Source organism: Dermacentor silvarum, chromosome 7 (genome assembly GCF_013339745.2).
Source record: "Dermacentor silvarum isolate Dsil-2018 chromosome 7, BIME_Dsil_1.4, whole genome shotgun sequence".
NCBI lineage: Eukaryota > Metazoa > Arthropoda > Arachnida > Ixodida > Ixodidae > Dermacentor > Dermacentor silvarum.
In genome coordinates, this window is record NC_051160.1 from 117,625,794 (window position 1) to 117,644,629 (window position 18,836).

The 18,836-nt window shown below is 47.6% G+C and overlaps 2 protein-coding genes across 2 annotated transcripts in view; one reads left to right on the plus strand and one right to left on the minus strand.

Moving 5' to 3' along the window:
- LOC119459112 (neprilysin-1-like) overlaps positions 1–18,836 on the minus strand; it is a 266,788-nt gene that overhangs the window by 184,319 nt on the left and 63,633 nt on the right. Inside the window, exon 2 of the mRNA XM_049671589.1 lies at positions 7,160–7,255. Within this exon, the coding sequence (XP_049527546.1) occupies positions 7,160–7,255 (96 nt within the window). The remainder of the gene's footprint in view (positions 1–7,159; positions 7,256–18,836) is intronic.
- LOC119459118 (putative nuclease HARBI1) lies at positions 14,801–18,242 on the plus strand. The gene is made up of 3 exons (XM_049671150.1): positions 14,801–15,283; positions 16,203–16,422; positions 16,739–18,242. Exons 1-2 carry the CDS (start codon positions 14,831–14,833, stop codon positions 16,416–16,418), a joined length of 669 nt encoding a protein of 222 aa, XP_049527107.1. The 5' UTR covers positions 14,801–14,830; the 3' UTR covers positions 16,419–16,422; positions 16,739–18,242.

The window sequence follows — 18,836 nt, forward strand, 5'->3', positions numbered from 1 at the left end:
AAGGAGCTTGTCAGGGCTATAGGCCTATAGCTGCTAGCCGAACACGGGTCCTCGCCTTCTTTAAGAATAGGTATTATGATTGCTTCCTTCCAGGCGGACGGAATATAGCTGGCAGAGAAAATGGCGTTGAAAAGCGATAGGAAAGTTTTGTGTGCTTCGGGGTGTAAGTGTTTTATCATCTCGTAAACTATTCGATCGTTTCCAGGGGCCGATTTATTAAAACAATTTAGTGCAGTCTGAAATTCTGCCATGTTAAATGGATGGTTGTAAGGTTCATTTCTGTCTCCTTTCCGATCCAGAGGCAGTCGCTCTGCTTGTCGCTTGTGACTCAGGAATGTATCTGAATAATGGGATGAACTGGAAATGTACTCAAAACGTTCCCCTAGAGAATCAGCTTGGGCCTCAAGAGTGTCTCCTTGTGTATTCACTAATGGTAGAGGATGAGTTTCACGGCCTTTTATCTTGTTTACCCTGTTCCAAGCTTTTCTTCCATCTGTATAAGAATTTATGCTAGATATGTATCTTTGCCAGCTTTCCCTTTTGGCACGGCGGCGTGTTCTTCTTCCTTCAGACTGTATTTTCTTGAAGGTGATGAGATTCTCTGTAGTCGGAGAGTCGCGGAGGTGATTCCAAGCCTTATTTTGTTTCTTTCGCGCTTCCCTACATTCATCGTTCCACCAGGGAAAACGTCGTTTGGAAGGTGAACCATTTGTTTCTGGGATACATATTGACGCCGTGTCATCAACAAATGCCGTCAGATATGCCACTGCATCATCTATAGGAAGCGTAGAGATGTCTTCCCAGTTTATGCGCGTGAGTTCTTCATACCGCTTCCAGTCGGCTGACTCGACTTTCCAATGGGGGACGCGTGGAGAGCACTCATCAGCTTTTGCTAATTTTAGGACGATAGGAAAATGGTCACTTCCATATGGATTTTTAATCACGTTCCACTCTAGGTATGGCACGAGTGTACTAGATGCGATGCTTAAATCGATAGATGAATATGTTTTGTTTGCCACGCTGTAAAATGTAGGCTCTTTCTTATTTAGTAGGCATGAATCTGTAGAGAGGAGGAAGTTTTCTACTAAGCGCTCTCTAGCATCACAGCGACAATCTCCCCAAAGGGTGTTGTGTGCATTAAAATCTCCAACGACAACATAAGGTTCGGGCAGTTCATAGATGAAGCTGTGAAATTCTGCTTTTGATAGGTGGTAGTTCGGGGGGATGTATAGTGAAGCAATTGTTACCATCTTGTTAAAGAGTACTGCACGGACAGCAACTGCCTCCAGAGGCGTTTTAAGCTGTATTTGCCGGCAAGCAACACCTTTATTTACTGCTATGGCCACACCGCCCGACGAGGCAAGGGCGTTGTTGCGGTCTTCTCGGTAAATGGCATACTGCCGGAGAAAGTTCGTATGAGAAGAATTAAGATGGGTTTCTTGGACACACAGCACCCTTGGATTAAGCTTATGAAGGAGTTCCTTAATGTCATCAAGATTGTGGAGTAAACCTCTAACATTCCACTGCAGTATCTGTGTATCGATTTTTTATGTGTTTTGTGCTGTGTGTCTGAGAGGTAAATTAAGCTAGCTCAAGAGGCCTTTCCAGGCCTCGTGATGGGGGTTTTCCCTTTCTTCCCGGCTCGCTCGAGGGAGCTGCGCCGTTCTTTGGGCGTCTGAGACGCCGGTGTTTTTCTTGTATCCATCACCTCATCTGAGGCGGTAGATAGTGCCCGCTCAGCGGGCACGTTTGCGGGGGTTTCGGGCCTATCTGCACGGGCAGTGGCCCTGGGTCCGGCAGGCCCGCGGGTCTGCTGACCCTCCTTGGCAGGGGGCGGAACAGCGCTGGCTGCTCCAGGCGGGGGGGCTGATGGCGTGGCTGCCGTCACACTCCGTGTGACTTGAGCGGCCGCCGAATGACGTGGCGCTGCCCCCCGGCGCGCCACATCGGTGTAGGACGGACTAGACTGGTTATGCATAGAGAAACGCTTGCATGCTTCTTGGAACGACAGATTAAATTTGATTTTGAGTTCAATGATTTGCTTTTCTTTTTTCCAAGACTGACATGAACGGGAGTACGCGGGGTGGTCTCCGTCACAGTTAGCACAGCGGGTGGTGAAAGTGCAGGAGTCAGATAGGTGCTCATTGGATGCACATTTTGCACAAGTGGTGCGCCCTCGGCAGGTTTGCGAACCATGCCCGAACCGCTGACACTTGAAGCATCGGCGCGGATTCGGGATGTATGGCCGTACACGGAGTTTGCAGTATCCAGTTTCTATTGAGTCTGGTAGGTTACTTGTTCCAAAGGTAATGATTATGTGTTTCGTCGGAATTTGCTTGTCATCGCGCCTGATGGTTATTCTTTGTACTTTTACTACATTCTGATCTTGCCACCCCTCGAGTAGCTCGCTCTCACTAAGGTCAATTAGGTCATCTTCAAAGATGACACCGCAGACAGTGTTCAATGATCTGTGTGGGCCCACTGATACGGGAATGTCTCCAAAAGCAACGAGTTTTGTTAATTTGCTGTACTGGGTGTTGTCTCGAACTTCAAGAAGAAGGTCGCCGCTTCCCATCTTAGTCACTTTGTAGCCTGGGCCGAGCGATTCTGTCAAAGATTATGACACAACAAAAGGAGATATTGTGCGGACTGTCTTGCTTTCATGCTGACTGTGGATTACGTTGTACTTTGGGAATGTTTCTTTCGGCTGCATGAAAAATTGAAGCTTTCATCGGTGCGCCCCCTCTTGAGGGAGCGATCAGGTAGTGGGGGGAAATTGGATTCCATTAAGAGATTCCTATATATGGCAGGGATGGCCGCCACCCACCATGGAGCCCAACTAGGGGACGACACAGGACAAACTATTCAGTTCTGTGCACGCCAACGGTGCATCCCCACTATAACCAAATACCTATACCCAAGGCTGGATATAATGCACAAGGTCAACCCTTGCTGCCCATGAAATCGAAAGTAAAAGGAAAATAAAGAGAGGACAGGAAAGATTGAAAGTGAAAGAGAAAGACGAAGATTGGGAGAGAAGGACAGGAAATGGCAACTACCGATTTCCCCCGGGTGGGTCAGTCCGGGGGTGCCGTCTACGCGAAGCGGAGGCCAAACAGGTGTGTTGCCTCTACCGAGGGGCCATAAAGGTCCAACACCCGGTATTGACTCAACCCCCCGGATCCCCTTTTCCCCGGACACGGCTAAGCCGCGCATGTTACACGCGGGAAGGTCCAAACCTCATGTGCTCGGGTACGTGGTGGCGCAACTCACCAAACGCCTGCTGATGCAGACGCCCCTGCGGGGCATGAGAGGGAGGTGAACAGGCCCATCTAGTCAGTCTTCATTGTGGAAAACACTGCCAAGCCACTCTCGGGTAACCTAGCCGTCGACACCGAATTCTATGAGACCGTCCCGCACTGGAGGAACAACCGTCCTCTGTGCATTGTCGTCGTGTCGAATGGACTTTGGTAGCTGCACCGGTCACCGTATGCCGCTTTTAGGGGCGAAGCACCTTTGGGCCGAGCCTTGTCCCTCGTAGTCCGTAGCTTTCGTTGGCATGGAGACCGCTATGCATGTATATGCATATATACATATACATATATACGTATATGTAAAGTATATGTACGCCAAACTCCGGCTTGCGGAAGCCGGAACCGGAAGCCGGCTTCCGGTTCCGCTTCCATTTCCACTTCCGGAAGCCAGCTGCCGGCTTCCGAAGAACGCTTCCGGCGTTTTGCCGGAATGATCCCCCGGTTCTTCGCCCACTCATCATCATTCACTTCGTGGATATGCGGTGTTTTTTTTATCTCTTTCGCTGTGTGAATTGCCTCTGCGCAAGTCTAATCTTTCAACAGTACGAGCATATGTTAATTTCCGCCGCTTTTTCATAGTGTCACTAATGTCATTATATATATATATATATATATAATATATGACATTAGCGACATTATGAAAAAGCGGCACAAATTAACATTATATATATATATATATATATAGTGAGAGAGAGAGAGAGAGGATATTCCAACTATCATACGCCAATATTTAAAAGCACGCAATTGCCACGTAGCTGAACAGAACCAAGGTACTGTTGTTTTACGTTGCAAGGAGGTACTCAGCTGATCTTTTGCATTACGTCTAATGACCTAATTAGCCATAATTATTTAATCAACTTCTCTAATATTGTAATTAGAACCAAAGTGTCAATGAGAAAATTGTAGAGCGACATGAAAAACACCCGATAGAGCTGTCTCTTGCTCAATACGAGCTACTTAAAAGTGTTTTTGCGACCATGAAGGAAGCCCGCGAATACATGCATAGTGCATGCCTCGTGCGGCCAGTCACGTAGGCAATTTTGCGTGTATTCGAGGGCTTCTTTCACAATTGAACAACGAATACATGCAAAATGATTCCGCTGCACCCTCCTTCTCCGCTTTCCTCCTCGCTATCATTCATTCCCCGTGGCGCTCCGCGTTGGCTCTTTGCTCCTTCACTGGGATTGTTCGCTCGGTTACGCGGACGCTCGCCGTAGGGATGAGCGCCTAGGAGCTGCGCTCTAATAAAGTGTCTTTTGGTGTGTTTCGCGAATCACGTTGTTAAAAGCCATCTGACCACAAGCTCAAACTTTTCTTCCGACCGACGGCTCTGACAGCAACTCAATGTCTAAAGCAACCCGCGAATAGGGTAAAATGAGTTTTATGTTCCGCACCTGATCTTTAATGGTGACCGACTTGATGGTGACCGACCTAATGGTGATCGGCTGCGGCTGCTGCGGGTCGGGCTCCGCAGACGTTCCCAGCGGCGTCTCAGGCACGACAGAAACCTACGAAGTGAATGAAGTGCAATACATACTGATGCGTTGCACACATTAGGTTGCCCTGATGGCGTTCTCGCGCGTGTATGGTGCAGGCTTGTCAATTGAAAAGAAAGAAAAAAAATGTTCGACGCGTTCTTTCCTTGAAGTACTGTGCGTGTTCGTTCGATTAACAAGCACCAAATGCGTTTGAACACCATAAAACAGTGAAATGGACAACTTTGGTATCATTAAGGTATGAGACCACATATCTCAGATATTTTTAATCAGTAGCCAGGGTTACAACAGTTATTTAGTTTTTCCAATGAAGCATGCTTTATTCAACTTATACCCCTCGCGGTGGCGACGGGTATAACAATGGGCCATCCATCATCCGTTCTGACACCTGTGCTAAGGCACAGCTGGCGGGAAACCACCACGCACATGGAGCAAAACCACCACGCACATTGATCCCAAGTATTTAATCTACTCCCGGTCTATCTATCTGCTGTTGGCGGACGATATCTCTTGGAACCTAGCCTATAACAGGTTCCCTGTAAAAAGCCGCAGTTTCGTCCGAAAGGTGAAGCATCGATTGCGATAACAAATTACTCGACTGCTATACGAAGTAAGGATAGTAGTTTTGTCGGCCGTATAAACTTGCAAATATTCGCTTACTAACTAAATTGCCAAGCATGGTGTCAGCGCGCAGAGGCAAACATGAACACATTACACTCGATGACCGCGGACACTCGCTGTCAAAACTTTGGCGTAAGAAAGCTCGGTAAAGCATTGGGCGAAGTGACCTTCAACAATGAGCGAAGTTCTGTCTTTCACTGCAACGCAAGCTGAGGCACCAGAACGCAGAAAGGTATGATCTGCCTGCAGATCGCTTTCAAGTTAAACCGCGCGTGAGAGCGCGAAGTATGCAGTTGGTGCCGGAGTGAAACGCCACCCCCTGCCTGCCGCACAACCTCAACCCCCCCCACGCCCCACGCCGGCACGCGCGACTAAGCCACGATGGTCGGTTCCTCATGCGCGCGGTCCGGAGATGCGCAGTTGCTGTCGGAGAACTGCGCCGCCCATGTCCCTCCCTCCCTCCCTCCCTCCCTCCCACCTCTCCACAGTCTTTGGCACGACGGATGGCGCGTTTCCTGTCAGCGTCTTTCTCGTGCGCCTGATTGAGCCGCGATCGTCGGCTCCCCTCGCGCGATTTCGCTCGCATATACGCATACAGCGCGCTGCGACGGTGTTATCGCCTTGGACTTTATACGGAACATTACGGTTACGGCGATGGTAGAAATGAGCTTGGAGTGGCGATATAGTTGCCATCGCAATAAAAGGCGATTGTTACATTTGATTTATTTATTTACGTATACTGCAGCCCTAGATAGGGCTATAGCAGGAGGGGAAAATTATACATTGCTCGCAATAACAAACATACAAATACACACAAAAAAAGAAAAAAGAAAGCGCTTTACATGTTAGCAAGGTGCTTAGTGGTGGTAGCTATAAAATCTTTTAGTGATAGTGAACGAATGTCTCCGGGGAGAGAATTCCATAGCTCAATTTTACGTGGGAAAAAACTGTATTTGAATTTGTTAGTGAATGTTCTTTTTAAACCAGGAAATATGCAAAAACAAAAAACGAGCGGTGAATCTACTTCCAGTTTCTCGCAATAGCTGGTCGAGACGTGGATTTCCGCGGTGTTTTAACGGGCCTCCGTAATTTCTTTATCGGTAAAAATAATTTCCTTTGCAGTATATGCAGGGGCGAAGGAATGTATTTGGCGAGTTTTGAGAATTTGTACTGCAGTATAAAGGCCAAAATGTGCGAGATTGTTCTGAAATCCAGGACGTCAAACTAGTGTGGTATGCGCTGTGGTTTCGGCGCAAAAACAAATAAAAAAAATCTACTTAACAATCAGCGTCTTGCCGCAAAAGTGAAGAAAATATTGTTTTTGATGAATACCTTACTAGTATAACACATTTTTGGGCTTCACGGTAGGAGTTTCTTACGTACTTTATTGCGCAAAGCAGATCACGCCAACCAGATCATAACAGCATGGCGCTCAATATGACGGTCCGCCCGCGGTATGATGGACAGCGTGATAACGACAGCGACGCAAAAGAAAGGACGACGACAACGTCGCGACGACTGCTACGGCGATGTGAGAACGACGGAGTTATATCGCGATAACCGCCCCAGGACGACGAAGGTGGTACGACGTCTAGCGTTGGAACAACGTTTTGTTCATTGATTCTGTTCAGTGTAAGTTACCCCTCCGAAAGACTGTCATGATAGCAACTCGGTGTCTGAAGCCGCGCGCGAAACGCGCATCTTGCGTAATATGTGCCACCCTTGTACCGGTTCGTTAATGTCGACTGTTTTCTTCATCGGCTGTTCCTGTTGAGCGTCGGGCTTCGCAGGTGGTCCGAGCGGTATCACAGACGTGGCAGGAGCCTGTCAAGTAAAGAAGGTACACCAAATACAGCGAAACCATTGGGAGAATTGCGCTGAGATCGACTAGACAGCTGCGCTGAAAACCTTGCCGTAAACTACTGCGCTTAACCCGGCCAACGGTATGTCTTTCTTTATGGAGGAACCAATCAGGACTTAGTATTACCGCTTCATACTGAATTTTTCTTTATTTTACCCGCGGTTCATAGACAATCAGTATAGCAACCGTTTTCTATAAGTATGTCTTCAAGCTTGCCCAAAAGTATTTAGAAATGAGCCTTTCAATGTTACACGAGAGTTGGCCCCTGCGGTAGCTTTAGCAATTATGACTGTGGTAATCATTCCAATATTTTCAACTTCTGTTCGCGCAGTCGTCATTGAACTGTTTCTTTTTTAGGGATAACTCTTAGGGATCGCTCATACCATGCCAATTAAAACGATTTCAATTTTAGTTAATAGACTTAAAACCTGCGATGAGCTTGGCCTTTGCAAACTAGCTTCCAATAGACAATAATGCTTTCCGTGCTAAAAGGGAGTTACGCAGCTAAGAAAGCTTTGGTGGCTACGCGTAGAGGCTGATCAGGTAACAAAATCCCCCCCCCCCTACCCTACCCTCCGGTGATTTGCGTGCGCTGGAAGACGGCGCACTTCCTCCATACTTTCCTCCCTTGGGCGCGCGAGATTGAGCCACCATCGTCGGCTCACCATTGCACGCTTTCACTCGCACATACAGCATATGGCGCGCGAGGGAAATTATCACGAGATGAGCACGGTACGTCCATAGAGCTAACAGAACCCGTAGCAACTGCCAGAGGAGGTTGACCAAGTGCGCCTCCGCCTATATCCGCTTCCTCGGCGACGCTTCGCCTCCTTTCTCCTTCAACGTAGGGAGCCTACATGCAAGCGCTGTTTTAAAACAGCGCTTACATGTAGGCTCCCTACTTCAACGCTTCGCTCAACGCCACTTAGACTTTCCTCTAGGTGGCGTTGCTTTGCCGCGCACCCAGCGCGCTCCTCTGTACTTTCCCCAGCGCGCGATTCTCTTCTTCACATCCAGGCGTCTTCCTCTTCCGGCGCTCGCTTCCTTCGTTGCGACAAACATAATTTCGCCGATTTGACAGTGGGGGCACGTACGCTTACGCGTGAAAGTACTACCTGACAAGGCGTTTGCGCGCAGTGACTTCAGTGCATGCCTGAAACATATGCTACCAACAAATGATAGATTCTGCACGTAGACTGAACGCGCGAACCAGCTGCACGAAAAACAGTGATAGGCGATCACCACACCAGTCATCTCCGTTACCTAATCATGGGCCACCAAACGTGCCTCCCCCCTCCATCCTTTACGCTTTCTGTGAAGGCCAAAACCGCTTTATTTATTTATTTATTTATTTATTTATTTATTTATTTATTTATTTATTTATTTATTTATTTATTTATTATCAATGCCCGAGGGCAATACAAAGAGGAGGGGCATACGAAATACCAGGCATAGCTTCAAGCACAGTTTAAAGAATTGCCATGCGTTATTTATTCCTTACCCTATGGGCCTATTTGCTGTATTGATTCAACATACAAGAAATATCTGCAGAAGTGTAAGCCAAACAGTGCCATATTGCTCGATCTATCTCTGTTTTTGATGGCCTGTTCATGCCTTGGGTTTCAGGGGGGCATCGATCACTCGGTAGTTCTACGTAGTAACCCGTGACACCACTTCACAAGCGCGCCTCGACGGAGTTTGCATTGACTGCGACGCCACGGTACGAGCGTGCCTCGAACAGCAGAGCAGGCGAAAGGAACACCTGCTCCGGCATTAGCAGGCGAGGGGTTACATGAGGGGAGAGGACGCCGCTGCGACGCCAAACAAAGCGTCTATTGACCCTTTTCCCGGCGCTCCCGTGGGCGCTGCCATGTTTGATCACGTGGTGACGCGTCCATTGCTTGCCTCAGCTGCCGCCGTTGCCTCCGCGTTTACAATGCAAGCGCGCGATGCCGGTGCAGCGCAGCAGACCTCTGTTTCGACGCATATCTTAGACGGTGGCTTTGCGCACGACATGAAGCTTTGACCACAGCTTTAGTGGACATGTAAGTGCTTTCAAAGTTCATTACGACTTGTCCAAACGGCGCGAGCAGCATATACAGTGCTTGTATTAAAAGCGGGGCCAGAAATGTATTCCAAGCTGTCCAAACGTTCCGCTTATGAATTAAATCGGGATCTGTGTGCTCTTCGTTCTTTATTTGGCAAACATTTTGAAGCAGTGGCTTGTCATGTTTCTGACTCAGTAAAGTTCCTCGGTGCGGCCATCTGATTGTTTATTTTCAGCCCAATCGCTCGCGGGTGTGCTCTGCTGCGATAGATTTGTTCTTGCTGCGCACAAATCTTGGAATGTAAATGTTCTGTACTTTGTGGTAGGTTGAAGCAAAGACGTATTATCGCTAGTCCATCGCTTACTCTGTGGACCGTCACGAAACGTTCAGCTTCCAACATTCATGTCTTGGTGTAGTCGCCGTCACTCACGCTTCAGCACATTGATTCAAGTGTGCGCACATTCACTTATTATTGATACGTTGGTGATAGGGTGCGTGTAAGTTTGCGTGCGATAAGGGGTAGATGTGTTTAAATAACGTGCGAGAAACTTACTATGCCAGTAAGTGGCGTTACTTCCTTTTGTAACGAGCGGTACTAACTCTTAAGTGCTGACGTTGCGGAGTTGAAGTCCTTTCTTTGGAGGTTAGCTATACAGCGCTGGCGGATGAATTATCCTTTTTTTATCCCCAAGGAAAGCCGTGCATCGCGAAGGGCCAACAACACAGGCAGTCCTTATGTGGCAGCGGCGACACAGGTTGATTCCATTCATTAATATGCGAATCACTATATTTGCAGCTAACTACCGCACACGTCTTCCCTTTATCGTTGCACATTTTGCAGCATGAATTGGGCACAGTGCATGAGCGAACACCCACTTGCATTTCCGACAGCTGATCGCATAGTAGCAGGGCAGAAGCAGTAGTGGTTTCGTATTCGGGTGCATTCGCTGAGGCAACGTATGACGCGCCGCCGATAGCGCCATCTCGTTCCTCTAGAGCAAACTGCTCCGCGAAAAGGGTCAATACACCATCTCACAAGTACCTTGCAGCACTGCCGAAGGTACGAGGCGCACACAGGCAGTATCCTTGCGCAGGGGTATATAGTTCCGGGCACAGCTGGCTGACTATTGGCTGCACTTGGGAGTTTTATTTTTGCTCGCTACATGATACGGTACAGCGTTAAGTGACATGTTATGGTCTTTGCGCATGCACGTCGTATACCGAGAATTTCTGTGGCAGCTACCGCCGGTAACCGTAATAGCCATCCTAACCATGGCAACATGACAGCGCCTATAGAGCGCTGAATACCCGCTCCTATCGGAATTCGTGCTTGTTACAGGCTCTCCGTCCTGTCAGCAAGAAACGAGGGGCGAAATCCGTCATCGCTTAGTCTCATCTCAAGCTGAGGGCAAATCATAAGGTATGTTTCGTCGTAATTATTGAGATCGGCGGTTTGTTTTCATGCTGCTAGGACTACAGCCACGGCGCCGAGTCGTTAAACTGGTTTGATTCCTTCTCAACAGATGGCACCACACCATTAGCGCTGGTGATGTGTTGACGATGCTGAACGCTATAAAGGCCTAAATGTTCATTGCGTCATTAATTTACTACCCTACTTTGGCAAGTTACTGGATTACGGTAGGGAGAAAACGCCAAGTAGACGGCGAGCCGACGCTGTGCAACACGTGAACATTTATGAGGGCGTTCGCCCGTACTACTTGCTAAGGAAGCCGCATAGAGTTTCTCACTATAACACCTAGAGGGTAAACTGGCGCCACCGTCTATGCGAGTTTCTTAAAGGGCTGCCGTGCCCTCATGGGAATGACGGGATATGTGTCTGCGAGGCTTGTGTTGGCTGGTCTTGTACAAGGCTTCGTCTAAAACGTGGATATGGCTACACAAATAGCGCGTTCTTAAAATAAAATCTACATAAAAGGCTTTCATTCACCCATATTACATCTCTCAATAAAGTTTACTCACCTACAATGCAGCGTCAAGCGAAGAAAAGCAAGAACAGATGACAAGTTGTTCCAAAGCGAGCGATAACCTTGTCTGCCCTCCAACTTTAGCGGCCAGCTGATACTTTTTACGTTTCATAGAATTGTGCATCCAATAGTATGTCCTCAAAATTAAACAAAACATGTTTTTGTGTAATAATAAAGCTATAGCATTTTTTTACGTGCTGTTTTAGCAGGAAATAAATCATTGTGACAGACGGAACGGTGCTAGCAGGGCACGTCATCAAGGCGTTCGGGCTCTCTAAGAACGATGCCAATCCGAATCCACAATATACCGGCATTCCCATGCATACCACAGCGCAGCAGCGCCACATTTCCCTCTAGGTTTTATAGTGTGAAACTCTATGGGAAGCCGTAAAGTAACTGCAGAGAAATCATAGAGATGAAGCGAATCCCCGTTGTCTCATGTATGTAAACAAAGCTCATGATTATGGCGTCTGAATATTTTTTTATGCGTCAATCCACAAACCATGGAGCAGGTACCGACAAATGGCAAGCAGACGACGCGGTGCGAATGAGCACCTCTGGAGGAGCATTCGACCTTCCTATTGGCTAAGAATTCGTGTAGTGCTGCAAGGAACGACTGATAGAGTATGGGTGCTGTTGCGCCAAATCACCCTCGCTCTCTCAAGCCTGTGTCCTGTGTTGTCCGCGCGTTCCTTGTAGACGCAAGATCTCACCTGCGTCCTAATTGCGCCTCCGTATGGCCAAATGAAAACGCGCCAAGCGTCTCAACGCGCTTGCTTGACCGCGAGGAGTCGGTAACTCGAAGGACAGCTCAGGGACGTTCAATTGGACATTAGACAGTTTTAGTTTAGCGTTTGCAAGCAGACGTAATCACATTACGTACGTCAAGAAATAGGGTTGTCATCACTGCGCAAGCTCTGAACGTGATTGGGTTTCTGTCGTTTACGTGCGCTATGATAACGTACGCTATTTAGCAGAATTAACATTCCTAATGTTTACGGACGCAAAGAAATAGCGTTGTTGAACATGGCGGCAGCCACGGCTCCCGCTTCAGTGTGAATTCTCATCATGGCTGCGCTCTCACTCGCGTAGATCGCCGGTAACTATAGAAATGAGCTTTCGGTTTCTCTTAACTCACCTGAAACATTAGTCATGAGAGCATAGCGTGTACAATTTCCGAGATCGTTCGGCGATTCCGGCGCCCGTAGGCTTAACGAGACGCGTCAGCCAACGCCTCCCATAATAGGAGGCGTTGCGTCAGCATAGCAGCAACAGGATGGTTCCTGCTGGATTGTCTTTGCTTGGTTACGTTTCGCACGAGGCACCATACGGCGCTCCGTTTTATAACGTCTTCCTTACGTTTGCGTTCCTGTACGCTGAACTAAAAGTCTTGAAAGGACGCGCATCATGACGTCCCGCAATGTGCTTACGTTTAACGTACGTAAGGCGACAAACGCTATTCTAAAACGTCATAGCTGCGCCGAGCACGTGCTCAGCAGAGTCACGTGACGACGATAATGAAAGCGTGCGCGCGCCGGCGCCCGGGTATTTCTCCGCTCTACCGAGGTATCACTCGACCTAAGCGCACCTAAGCGCCGGAAGAAGAGGCTGCCCAACGAAAGAAGTGCCTTCAAACTACGCGGGAAAGAAATCGCCGTCTTCGTGCCGATCCAGCCTACCTCGCCAACAAAGCCGCCGATATGCGACGCCGCCGAGCCGATTCGGTATACGGAGAACGCGAGAATCAAGCCAAGTATCAACGCCCACCCTTGCCATGGTAGCCTAGCCTTGCCCTGATAGCCTAGCCTTGCCCTGATAGCCTAGCCTTGCCCTGATAGCCTAGCCTTGCCCTGATAGCCTAGCCTTGCCTAGAAAAAAAAACAAGTTAAGCCACGTTAAGCCTACATCAACTAGTTTCTAAGGATCGTCGCCCAGCTCTGCTGTTTCTTCAGATTTGGCACCTCTAGTGTCAAGCTGGCCGCATTTTTTTTAAAGAGGATATTGTACACCAGGTGAAACAAACAATCGCCATAAGAATCCACGCCCGATGCTGGTGCAATGACGGAAGGAGCATCAGTGGAGGAGGAATGACGCATGGGCAGAACGCCGAAAAAGGGAGTAGCAGCAGACTGGCGTGCCCGGGTTATTGGAGTCCAAATCACGATGGCAGATAGACATGTGCTGACAACGTGGTCGCCCATGGAAGGGCGGGCTGTTATCCGCTATGATTGGGCACGTGGGACTAGCGTGTCCGTCATCCATGAACGTCCACGTCCAGAAATCGTGTATGGTGATGAGGTCGTGTCTCGTCAAATGGATGGTTGCTGGTGTTGCATGTTCAGTGAAGAAAGGCAGAGTGTGGAGGATGAAGGTCGAAGTGGGCGTCCCTCCAAATCGACGAATGAAAACAACATTACTACAGTACAGGACAAGCCGCACTCTCGGGACATCACTTCCAAAACAATGCTGAGGTGCAGCAGGCTGTGCGACAAATCCTTGCATCGCAGGGCACCGAGTTTTACCAGAGTGGTTACTCCAAACTGATTGCACGCTACGACAAATCTCTGAAAGTCGGTGGAGACTATGAGAAAAAACAGTGCAAGGTGTATAGTTCATGATGCCATGGTGTAATTTTTTGCCGATAAAGTTTCGCTGTGAAAATAAATGACAAAACTTAGTTTCGGAACGACCCTCTTGCATACAAGCGCCGCTAGAGAATTACTAGGATCGGTTTCTAAAGTAAAAAAAAAGTTGTCGCAGTTTCACCTTAAAGGCGAAGCATCAATTGCGATAGCAAATTTGTAGAGAGCTATACGAAGGAATGATAGTAGCTTTATCAGCTGTATAAACTTGGACATGCAGCAGCACCGGCAACACGCAGAACTGTTGTCGACGCCGTCGGCGTTTTGCCCGCGTTCGCACAAAATGCGTGCGGCGTTGGTGACTGTTGGTAGGTAGGTAAGTGGTTCTTGAGGGAAAGGGAAAGGTTGGCGCTATCTTCTGCAGCCCCTGAGGGAGCACGGCTCAGCGCCAAGTGACTGTTGCCGGAGCCACTTATATAAATAGGCACTTGGTGCCACAGCTAAACGTCGCCTCCCCCCCCCCCCCCCCCCCCCCCGGCCTTTCGCGCATCCGAAGAAGGCGCGTTTGCTCTACATATATGGTGATTGTAAAGGAGGAAAGAGACAGACCGCCGTATTCACAAACCAAACTTATCCTTATACTTATGACTTAAGTCACCGAACAGCCCTTAACGCGTTTCAAGAACCAACCTTATACTTATCGCAGAACATTTCTCGTACTTATCGCCGTGATAAGTAAGGCTTGGATAAGGTAGCCTCCGACCTACCTTAACGCTCACTTGTAAGCAAGCAAAATGGCGGCGATGGACGACCACTTCGCGGAGTTTGTTAACTATCTCGACCGCCACGAAGAAATATTGAGCGGGGCAGCGTTTTCATACGCGTCTCCGCCACGGCGAGTGCCCAGGGATCGCTTGAATCCCATGGAAGTGTACGACGAGTACGAGTTTTTGTGCCGCTTCCGATTCAGCAAAAGTGCCGTCCAGCAGCTGCTCGCTATGCTGCCTCTGCGGGATAACACCGATGGACGTGGGCTCCCTGTGCCGCCTCTCCTGCAGCTGCTCATCACGCTACGTTTCTATGGAGCCGGCACATTTCAAATTGTGACCGGCGACCTAGTGAATGTTTCCCAGCCGACGGTGTCGCGGGTGATCGAGCGCGTATCCACTATGATCGCCAGGAGTCTCTTTCCTGCGCTTGTGAAGTTCCCCAGCGCTTCAGAAGTGAGCGGTGGGATGCAAGCATTTTACCGGATTGGGAAGTTTCCCGGTGTTAGCGGGTGCATTGACTGCACCCATGTGCCAATTAAGAGCCCCGGTGGTGACCACGCCGAGGTGTACCGTAACCGGAAAGGATATTTTTCGATAAATGTCCAGGTGAGTGCCCGTTTCAAATATTGCAGCCGCGGTTCGAAACTGAAATGCAAACATAAGCGGTATAGAATGCCGCTGGTAGTACGACCTTGTAATTGTAACAAGTCACACTGAATAAATTACGACGCGGTTTTACATCGCTAGGCTACATCTGTGCTACGACAGTCGTCGAAGCTTCGAATTTACTAGCAGGTTAACAGCTGCACCAACGTCTCGCACTTCACCGAAATGCAACTACCGCAGCCAGCACTTGAACTCGCGACATCGTTAAAGTCAGCTTTGTCGGAATACAGCGATGTTATGCGGCGAAGATTGTGCCATGTATTTTGGTGAAGCATGTACAAGCACTAAAAAAGTGACACGCGTTCCTTCATTATATACGCTCGTACGTACCACCGGAGATCACGCGACGGCTAGGTTCTTTGCATCACCCACCCCGCGGTGCGACATGCAAAATTTTGCACATTGTAAGCTAATGTACTTGGGCCAGGACTTAAAAAAATTTGTATCGGGCATGACCGTATAGTCGACATTGGACTACATAACTCTACAATAGAGCTACAAATTTACAAGGACGCAAGTATTGGAGCTCCCGCTTCTATTTTAGCACTCTTGTTTTTTGACATGTTTCAACAAGTGCATTTTGCACAGTCAACATGAGCTTTATTGTACATACGACTAAAAAAGTCAACTAGCCTATCAGTTAAGAATATGATGCCACCATAAAATTCTCACGTGTACAGAATTGCACAATTGCATTTTGGATACCGCCTTTTAGTTTTATTCACACCTCGTAATTCATTATTCTTGTACCATTGACAAGCCATTCTCATCGCCTTGGCACTCTTGGCCACATCTGGCAATTACGCCAATAAACTCTAGTAATCAATTTTCAATAATCATTAACAAAACTGTTTTGCAGGGAATCACGGGGCCTGACCTACAGTTTTATGATGTAGTGGCTAGCTGGCCAGGGTCTGCCCATGACAGCAGAATTTTTGACTGCAGCCGTGCTAGAGTACTGTACGAGACTGGGATCGTCCCCGGCATTCTGCTTGGGGACATGGGCTACGCCTGCAGGCCATACCTCATGACTCCTCTTAAGGATCCTGCCCAAGGCAGCCCAGAATACAGGTAAGCTAGTAAATTTCTATGAAGCAGTGTTTCTGAATATACAAGTTTATTTTCAAGGCACAGCAGCTTATGTGAACATGCAAGGTTAGACAACAGCCAATGCAAAATTGAAACACTTTTTATTTGTACATATTCAAGGATGTTCTTGCGAATGATTTCATACACTCAAAACTCGGAGAAATGTGTATAAGACAAAAAGAACACTGTTTATATAACATCAAAAGCAACTGATCTTTTCTCTCTCGGCCAATGTTTTCACAGATTGCGAACACATGCAAACGCAAAAAAAAAATCAACTTTGTTTCAGGTACAACAAGTCGCAAGCCAGAACCACAAACAGCGTGGAACGCGTGTTTGGTATCTGGAAGAGGAGGTTCCCATGCCTGCAGATGAAACTGCAAATTGAGACGGACACCTCACTCACAGTCATCACAGCATGTGCGGCACTTCACAATTTGAGCAGAATTTTGCGTGACCCATGCCCTCCCAGTGCACCGCCCCACACTGCACCTAGCGTTCACCAGCCTGCACCAGCGTTGCCGAATGGACAGCCGCAGATGGCACTTCAAAACTCTGATGGCTTTAGAACCCGTTCGCGTATTATTGCAAACTATTTTTCATAAATGCATGACATTATATTTCACTTTATATTGTTTTTGAAAAGATAAGAAATATAGATAGGTAGGTACGTTCAAATGATGGAGGTCAGGTGGAGAAATTATAAGCAGTAATAAGGTTATAATGGTAACAAACAAAACCGAGCGCTAAAGTGAAATACAAAAAAAGGAGAGCACTACGCGAGACTCGTGCCATGCAATGCTTTCTTTGTTATTTGTCTCAGTGCAGTTTTGTGTGTAACTGACTCGAATCCAACCAGTCCAAATAGTGGTCTTGTATCTATACAATACAGCCTACGTCAGCTTTAACCTGTCATAAATGTAAAAGTGAAACAATTTACCCCTCCAGACTGCAATTAGTTGTATTGATTGAAAACTTACTTTCACTGCATTTCTTATACATTCAGAATCATAAAAAGCTTCCAGTTGCAGAATAGATTAAATTTTCAGTTCTTTCGCAAGTTTTTTCAAGTTTACAGGAAGTGGATGCCATGCGAAAACTCACTACAGGATCAACTATTTCATGTCTACCTGGCTTGAAAAGCACCTTTCCAGCCACTCGAAAATTGTGCCCAACGCAATACATTGTGAAAAACAGTCAAAGAAGTGTGCCTGCTACATACAGTGACATAAACCAAGCAAGATACCTAGCCATCTACCTTAATACTCATTTTAATAAAACATTTTGCATATTCCATCTCCTGTTTTCAAGCCATCCCAAGCGTTGGCGCCACCGACACTTGCATGGTCAGAGTGCGCACGTACATGCACAGCACGAGCAACACAACAGCAGTGACTGCCCGCACTTTACCAGGCCCTTCCTCTCATTTGGCCAACACACCGTCGAACTACACCACAACCATTCTAAAGGCAGCTGTTAGTTGCGGAATGACGAGAGTACTAACATACACAGTTGGCACTTGTGCGCGGCTTATTTCTTAGTTTTTCTTGTCAAACGCTTTTGCAGCTGTTTGCACTAATACCACATAACCGCTGCCAAATTTCAGACCATTTATAAACCTGTTGGATATGCTGCTTCCCCCCCCCCCCCACTCAAAGTGATGCTATGCACTTTTGAATGTAACAAATGCAAGGCAAGGAGCTAAACGTATGTAACATTTCTGTTATTTACATGCTCAATGACATCCCAATTGCACAACAGAATATTAAGCGATACAGTTGTCATACCCAATTGATTTGACGTGGTTAGACGTGATAACCATGTACAAATCTCTGAAACTGGTGGTACAAAACATCATGCGCGTGTTTTTGAGGAGCCAAGCATTAAAAATATTATTGTTTGCACATGTGTCTATGGGGCACAACAGCAATGTTATCAGCATGCTTTGCACAGAGTAGAATAAACAGCACTCATCCTTGTTTCACAAATTTCTCAGCATGGTATCTTCTGTTGCATCCAGATTAATGCATACCTCAAGCTCGATGTTACAGAAGATTTTGCCGCTGATTTGTTACATTATCGACATCGAAATGGAACTACCATGCCATGGCCCAACGCTTCTTCTCGAATCCTCATTCAAAAACATACAAGAAACAATGAGTGGAACACATATGAATCTGACAAAGCGTGTAAGCGCCAGTACTTCTCAATGCACCTTCTGCAGGCAGGTGGACGAGAGCGGATGACAGGCTGCACGCCCTGAAAAACTTGTAAACTTTTCGACAAGCCCGTGAAGGCAAGGCATTCCAAACTCACTCATCGAAAAGCTCACATGTTTTTCAAGACATCTAGCTAGCCATCCTCCCTTGTCCGCCCAGGTGCGGAGCGGATGACACATTAAGCA

Bases quoted from the DNA above. Each gene is read 5' to 3' on its own strand.
- LOC119459118 (XM_049671150.1), top strand. From the start codon at position 14,831: ATGGAAGTGTACGACGAGTACGAGTTTTTGTGCCGCTTCCGATTCAGC. The intron at 15,284-16,202 runs GTGAGTGCCCGT...ACTGTTTTGCAG, and splicing joins ATTTTTCGATAAATGTCCAG to GGAATCACGGGGCCTGACCT.